We start from the raw sequence: 8,842 nt of genomic DNA on the forward strand, positions 1-8,842 counted from the left end.
CTTAGGAGTAGAGTGGTTGTAAGCTAAAAAATAATATTAAAACGTTTAAGTTTAAGTAAAATGCTGCAGTTAAATTAAAACTAAGTGTTTTTATTTAGATTCGTTAAAAGAAAATAAAAACTTAAAAGAGTTTTTAAAATATGTTCTTTAAAAGTTCTTAAATCCTTAGATTTATTGCTTAGCAGCTTAAAAATTCAACATAATGATTGTAGTTTCTAGTTAAATAAAAAAAATTAGTTTAAAATCTTTTTACTTGTTAAAGTTAGTTTACAACTACAAAATGAACATAATTATAAATGTTTGTTGACTGTTTAAGTTAGTTTTCATAAATTTTAATACCAACTATTATTACATAACAAAAAAGTGTTCATATTAGAGTACAAATTTTTGAGTTGTATTTAAAGTTATTCTATTATAAAGTTTTAAAGCATGACAATTTGTTCATGTAAGTACAACGTATATAACAAAACACTTCTGTAAACATAAGCATTGAACTTAATTAACATATTTTCATTGCACAACTTGCATACATCAACTTTAACTAGTAGAAATAATGTAATTGAAAGTTGTAAATTAGTCACTCATTATTACAAAGTAGTGTAGAGAAATTTACTTCTAATGTCAGACAAGTTCATGAGTTATGTATTTGTAAGTTTACACGATCAATACCTTGAAATGAGAAATTTTTCCACATTTTAATAAACATATAGATAAAAGGGTGATTTAGATCTTGTACGTATTTTGCAACAAAAGTATATTTAACTTAAGTTTGATCAAGTAGTAAAAACATTACTATAAGAATTTTAAACACTTTTTTAATAATTTATGTATAAAAATAAACATCTTATTTCATAATATTTTTAAAGATTTCATAAAATTCTTTAATATAAAATATTTACTTTACAAAATTTTCAACCTAAACTTGTTTATCTGTTGAATTTAAAAGGGGTTGTTTTAAACGCTTGTTTTAGTTACGAAAAGTATGTATAGTTTATTACAAAGTAATAAAAAGAGAAACGTGTTGCTGATCTCAGACGAGTTCAAAAGTTATGTATTTATAAATTTACACAATCAATTCCTTGAAATTTTTAATAGTTTCCACATTTTCATGTACATATAATTAAAAGGGTGCTTCATGATGATATGTAGTGTTTTTTGTTTTACTTAAGTTTGAACAAATGGTAAGAAAGTTACTACAAACATTTTAAACACTTTAAAAAAAAACATTTATATCATAATTCATATTATAGCTGTAAGGTTTTATTAAGTCCTTCAGTAAAAACTATCAATTTACATACATTTTAAACCTGAATTAATAACTAATTAAATTAAGTAGATATCTATTGAACTTATAATTGATTAAATTAAACATTTTTCCAGAAAATAAAAACAACTAATTAATGCTTAGTTTACTTAAAAATTTGTTGCTTAATAATGCTTATGTTATATACTTTTTTGAAAAACAACAATGACTGCATAACATGAAGCGGAAATTGCTTATTTGTCTTCAGTGTTTAAAAGTAACTCTATAACAGAAACATATTCTTATTAGTTAGTTGAAATATAGTTTAAACTTTTCTTTTGTATAGTCTATAAACTAAGCACTAATGTTTTAAACTAAAGCTTATACTTTTATTAGAAAAAAACTGCACTTGATAATTCCTAAGTCTTTACTATAAACATATTTTATGATTTTACTGATAACCCTAATTGTTATGTTTCTCGCAATCGACATTGAACTAGTTTTAATAGTCGGTATAAATTTGCCATAGAAAACTTATAATGTTTTTATTTTCTTACAAATAACAACGCCAACATTTATTTAGTTTATAATTTATTTGAAAAAAAAGAACATACATATGATGCTTAACTTTTATTTGAGCTTTTAAAATGCATAGAAGTGATTAATATTGTGGTGAAAAAAAAAGTTCCTAGAAATTTAAACAAAACTTGAATAAAAACTTGAAATATTAGTTTTTCTTAAACATAAGTAAATTTATATTTTTCAACCAAAATTGTTAAGCATATGGCTCGTAAACTATTTTGCACATGTATCGATTTTATTTTTAACTGATAGGCTAAGCTCGAAGTAATAATTTATGTCATTATAAATTTAAGTAGTTGATACATTAAAAATTCAACGTAGTGGATTTGCTAGTATATTACATACTTGATAGATTATGTATTAAATTTTGTTAATTTTTGTTTTTTTTTTCTCTATCCTATTTTTCGTTAAGATTTTTTTCGGATTATTTAAATTATAACTGTAAAAATTATTAATAAATTTTATTTAATTAAAAAAAAGATTGTTTCCAAATCTCTAGTTTAGGACAAAAAAAAATCTTAATAGGTATTAAAAAAGATCATATTACATTTAAAGTTTTTCTTCCTTCCATTAAAAAGTTTTTAAGAATAGTATAGTATTCAAACACACTTAGAACTAGAACTAAGGCTTACACTTAAAAATTATTAACTTTAAAAGAATTCAACCAAACAAGGTAATTAAAATATTGGTGTAGAAAAAAACTTAAAAATGTATGATGAGATTTCAATAAATTCTACTGTTATTTAGCTTATTTAATAGTGTTTTGGTAGCTTAATGTGGTGTTAACTTCGGTTATTTCATGAAAAAAAATAGTTAGTTTAGGTACATTTTTAGCTATTAAAAAAAAAGTTTTGTAACTTTTACTATAAATCTAAACAACAAAAAGTAAAAATATTTGAAAAAAATAATCATAGCGTGAGTTATAAATTACTAGTGCGTTCTAGAAAAACATGACTTTTTTTATACCAATTGTTTAAAATACTTAAACTGCTATAAATAACACTCTAAGTATTATACTTGTTCAAACTTGAACATTAATCTAGAAGACTTTCTTACTTAAGAGTTTACTGTAATTACTGATCTGGCATATGTCAGCTTTGCTTTTGTAACATGAATTAGGGCAAGTACGTAAAACTTTAATTTAATTATTCTAACATTTCGCTCAATGCTGCTCGATACAATTTAAATTTTCAGATAAACAAAGCTTACTTTAAAATTTTTATGAGCTGTTATTTATTAAAAAAAGTTAACAAGTTTTTGCAATTGAACTTTTCAAATCTAGCAAAGTATACAACATAAGTTTTATAAAAAATCATTTTCAAAAAGTATACTTTTATAAAGATTTACTTTAGAAATTGAACGAAATCTAAAAACATTGTTTAAGGCAACAGTTAAGTTAAAATGAGGTAAAACCAGCTTCAACATCATTAAAAGTTGTTAAAAAAATAATTTAAATGTTTAAAACTCTATATGACCTTTTTATATTTGAAACAAGTAAATATAGATAGACCTGGATGAAAAATTTACATAAATTCATTTTACAAAGTATATACTACACATAAAGCTTAAAAAAATATTATCCATTTGTAAAAAAAAAAAACATTTTGTTAAACTAAATAAAAGTTTGCAGTTAAACTATAGAGTTTAGAATATTGAAATGCATGACTTAAACTAGTTTACTTTAGAATTTTTTTTTAATTCATATTTTTACAATAATAATAAAATAAGAATTGCTTTTTTTTCTTTAAACATTTAACATTTACTTAACAATTCAAAAGTTTTTAATATTAAAGTATTTAAAATTAAAAAGGTATTTGAAACTAAATGAAAAAGTCTATAATTTAAGATATTACGCAAGTCCTGACAGCCTTTGCTGCTTCTGACGCCTCTAGTGACAGTGACCGGGAGGTTTCCATGGCAAGCAGCCTCCTGAAAAGTTGGTCCACATTGTAATTGTCCCTGGCCGACGTCTCAATGAAGCCGCAACCCCATCTTGTGGACGTTTCCTGTCCCTCTTCAGGTGTCACTTCTCTGATATTTAGGCCTGGTTCGTCACCTACCAGGTCTGTTTTGTTGCCTACTAGGTAGATTGGTGTGTTGGTCAGTGTGCCTCGTTCTTTCAACATCTGTTATATATGAAAAAATACTGTTACCATACAAATTACTCTTGAGATGTTAATCCTTAACGTTATATATTTAAAACATTTCTATAAACTTTACTTAAAGATATTAACTTAACACTGATATTTAAAATGTAAACAACTAATGATGTGTGCTAAAAATTGTTTAGAAAACTTTAAATTTTTAAAACCTGATAGTATATGAAGCTAATTGTTTCAAAAGATTTTCTGCTGGCAACTGAATATACAAGTAGAAATGCGTTGCCTCTGGTAATTGAAAGACTTCTCATTGCAGGAAAATTGTGTGTTCCGCTTGTATCAGTTATTAAAAGAGTGCAAACATTTCTGCCACAACTGATCACCTGTTAGGTAAACGTGATGACGTCCTAATAAAAAATTACGTATGTAAATTTACACCAAAATTGTATATGTGACTGTAACCGTCTTAGTTCTACAAAATATAAATTAAGTAATTGATTTTAATCATCTTATGACTATCATATGATGTGATGTTGTTGATTTATGAACTGAGTCATTAATGAATATTAGGTATTTGTTCATCTTGCTACCATGTAAATAATTTTATAATTTTCAAAATTAAAACTTTCATTTGTTTTTTAATTTAACGCACAAATTTAACTGCAAGCTTATCAATAAAAACATATTACAATACCACAATTATTAAATTTTGAAGTTATCGTAAATAATTTTATATGTAGTTGTGTTTTAATAATCAACTTATTAGATAGATATTATAAAATTACATATATTATCATTACAAAATTTAGTGAACTTAGAACAGATATATAAATTACATTAGAATATTCAAATAATTTAATTAAAATGTTTAATTACTTGACAACCTTGACTTTTTACTTAAAATATTGATTTTAATATATGATATATCATAAAGGCCAAAATAATTGATCTTTTTATTTTTCAATGTATATTTGTGATCTGCTTTATCTACAAAAAACTATCTAATAAACTTAGTTTAACTAAAACTATTTGGTCTTAAAAATAGCATATTTTTTAAAAAACACTTTGTATCAAGTATAACATAACGGTATATGAAAGAAATGTTCATCACTCCTTGGTAAAAATTATATTGTTAAAAAGATTGATGACATTTTATTGACATCTGTAAATAAATATTGTTTTACGTTCTTTTAAACAAAATAAAATGTGAATTTTTCATTAATCTGTTTAATGCTAAGCAACATAAATTTAAAGTTTATAAACATAAAAATGATAGAGTTTTTTTTTAATGTTAAATTATTACTTACAACTTAATTAACACAAAGTTGTTTATATATTTTAAGAATAAAATAACTAAAATTAATAAAAAAAGAATACTAACTAACTTTCTTGAATAATTTTAGAAAAATTCAAACAAATTTCTTTAATAATAATTCATTTTTTTTAAATCTCGTAAATTTTTACCTATTTATTGAATATTAAAATAGACGACGCTTAATTAAGATCAAAAAAAAAAGTGAAATGTTAAAGAGTTTGAACTTGATTAATGTTATTTATTTTTTCACCTTGACAGCAAATCGAACTGAGCAGACGAAATTCATTGAGTTTTACCCATAAGGGAATAAATTATTTCAATTTGTCGACCGCAAGCTTATTATCAAAACTTTTTGTGGTTTAAAATTACAGTATTGCATTTATTCTAAAATGTAGTTTTTACAATTTCTTTTCGATTTATTGAACATAATTTAATAATAGGCTGTACAAAAACTATTTTACCTATTATTAGCAAGTAGTTATTTTTAAGACGTTTTAACAAAATCAAGTATATATTATTATAAATAAACATAAGCTAAATATTAAATTTTTTGTTTTGTTATGTTGTTTGAAATATCTGAAATTTTCAACTAAAAAATATTCTTTAAATTTAGTTAGGTAAAACTATAAAGTAATTTCCGTTTAGATTATATATCTAAAATCTGTTCAATGTAATAAAACAACTGAATGAACTTTTAATTTTTTCTAAATGTTGTAAACAAACAACTACAAGAACGTTTTGCGCAAACATTAATAGTTTTGAGTTCAAGCAACATTTAACAACAACATTTGATAGTTGAGATTTACATACAAAATGTTTTGCTTGCTTTTAGAGTTCATGTGAACCTAACTTGCAAACTTAGCACTTAAAAATTTTTGATAAGACAATAAACAAGACAATTTTTAGTTGTAGTCACTTAAATTTGTGAACATAATCAAGAGTTTATGGCAATTAATTGTTACAAAAAATATATTTTGTAATCAAATTAAATGTTTTAACCTGTTTAACTCTGACTAGAAGCTATAAATAGTATATTAAAATACAACATAAAATTTAAATTCAGTCGTTATAACCATACATTAAAAATTAGATATGTGTAGCTCTCTTTGATTGTTTTAATTATCAGCTTTAAACAACTTAACTTAGTAAACAGGTTTAAAAATTTATTGCTATTAACGTTTTTATAAAATACAAATTTTGTTGAACTTTTGCTTAAAAAACAATATATGAGCTTTAAGTTTAAAAACAAAAAAACAATATAAAACCTAAATTTAGTTGCTTTAAGGAATGTGACTGTCAGAACTAACATGTGTGTATGTATCTTCAATGGTTTTGACGTAACTTTCCCTGAAAGTATTTCTCAGGAACCGCCACGCGAGGGCGCTCTTTCCGACTCCCCCGTCCCCGAACAACACGACCCTGTACTCGGAAGTTTCTACCTGATGAGTTGATAACTTTCTCTCCTTTGATCGTTCTAATGGTGTTGGTCCATTTTTCGTGTTTAATTTCTGTATGAAAAATCAGTTCATAAGAACTTATTTTAAATTACTTTCTGTTAAGGTTTTGTCGAGAAAAAAATTATAATTAAACAAACAATATATGTTTGAATTAGTCATCAAAAATAATTTAACATTGTGAGGTTATTACCACTAAAGTTTGAGTAATTAAAACATTTATAATGATCTAATAATATAACTTATTTTCTAATATAAGGTGCTTTGCAAACACGTACTACATCTAGGATGATTGTTTTAATTTTAAAAATTGTTTAAAAATTTTTTTTTTTAATGTGTTTTATCTGATTTTTAACAGTTTCTTATATTTGAAAATTATGAAATATTGGTTTTGTACGCTCCTTTAAAGGACACTTTACAAAGAAATATACGTGTTTAAATAATATACAATTATTTTTCATTCGTTCGAGAAAGTTTTTTTGTTGCATAAAAATGGTCTTAAAGATATTTGAAAAAAGAAATTAAAATATAAATAATTAAAATAAAAGATAATAAAGCTTAATACTTATGTATTTTAATATATTATTTTAAATGTGGACTAATTTTTTTTATTTAAATATATGTAAATAAAACTATTCATAAAAATAAAAATTAAAACACTGTAGAAGTTAAATTAAGACTACAATACACAGCTGACATGATCTACAAAACATACCTTATCAAAAGTGCAACCATCGGGTAGGGATTGTCTTCTATTTACGAAAGATGGAATCCTGCTCAGTAGTTCTTTTCTAAAACTTTTAGGTCTTTTTATTGGATAACTGTCCTCAATACTTTTCTTGACTGTTTTCAACATTTATGTACGTTTTTATTAGTTTTAACTTTAACTGTAATAAAAAAGTTTCGAATAATTGTTTTATTTTTTCGACTAATTTTAATGTTTTATGTTAACAGAACTATAACTTAAAATTCGCATAGTTTATCGACCTAACACATTACAATAAAAAAAACACTAAGACTAAGAAACACTTCAATTTACCAATTGTTAAAGTTTTATACAAAACTTTTAAAATTTCAAATAACTTTTACAAAAGTTATAACTTTGTTTAAATAGTACATAACTATAATTAGTAATAAGATTTGGAGATAAAAAAAAAACTCAGTAATCTAAAACTAGTATGCTTAACTAGAAATTCAACATTTAGTACACAGAATAGGAAATAAAAATCTGTCACACAAAAAAAATCTTGACAAACTTAGAATAAAAAGCATTGTTCAGAAAATTACTTGTTTTGTGTAGGAAAACAAAAAAGATATCAAATTTGATCTAATTAGAAGGTCTTTTAGCAATTTTTTACTCAACTTTGTCTCCTGGTTTATGTTAAATTTAAATGTTTAATATAATTAGCTTGAATTTACAATTTTATTTACGGTTTATTTTTAAGTTAAGTTCTATTGTTTACTGTTGAAAAAAATTTAAATAGACCTAGATTTCCTTGAATTTCTAGTTTTACTTTCGTTAAGAAAAGTGCTTTAAATTATATAAATAATTTTTATACGGTACAAAAAATTTTTGAAAAGAAAAAAATTCAAGGGTACTACATATTAAGAAGCATTTATTGTAATAAATATATAAAAATAATAGCCGAGACGAAAAAAACTTGAATCTTAAAAATTATTAGAGAATAAAAGCAAACGTTGTTTACATTATTTTTAGTAAAATATCTTTATCCAGTTTATAAAGTGATATATATATATATATATTAAAGCTTATGCAATACCTATTTAAAATAACGGCAACAAGCCAAAAAATTGTCAATAAATAAGTATGCACAAAAATCGCCGTTAAAACTAATTTGACAAGATAAACACTTATTAGTGGCCGAAAAAAATTTCACAGAGCTTAATAGATTACTTTTAAAGTAATACAACGATTGTCTTTGCACGCTATAATGTGTGCAGATTTAAGACTGAACTAAACCAATAACTTTTAATAAAACTTTGTAATTTACTTGAAATTTTAAAATTTATGTTTTTAATTATACAATTATGCAAAAGAAATTGTTAAAAAGTTATAAAATTAAACCTAACTAAGGAAAAAAACTGCATTTAGCGATGAAAAAAGTCATTTAGTTGATTAACTTAGTTG

The 8,842-nt window shown here is 23.6% G+C and overlaps 1 protein-coding gene across 1 annotated transcript; it reads right to left on the minus strand.

Annotated features, from left to right (window-relative positions):
* Positions 1–3,666: 3,666 nt before the first annotated feature.
* On the minus strand, positions 3,667–7,549 carry LOC145841201 (GTP-binding protein Di-Ras1-like). Its single transcript, XM_082948569.1, has 4 exons — positions 7,409–7,549; positions 6,547–6,747; positions 4,137–4,307; positions 3,667–3,951 (listed from the first exon to the last, which is right to left on the minus strand). Exons 1-4 carry the CDS (start codon positions 7,547–7,549, stop codon positions 3,667–3,669), a joined length of 798 nt encoding a protein of 265 aa, XP_082804695.1.
* Positions 7,550–8,842: the final 1,293 nt, after the last annotated feature.

Source organism: Thalia democratica, chromosome 7 (assembly GCF_965202585.1).
Source record: "Thalia democratica chromosome 7, ktThaDemo2.hap1.1, whole genome shotgun sequence".
Classification (NCBI taxonomy): domain Eukaryota; kingdom Metazoa; phylum Chordata; class Thaliacea; order Salpida; family Salpidae; genus Thalia; species Thalia democratica.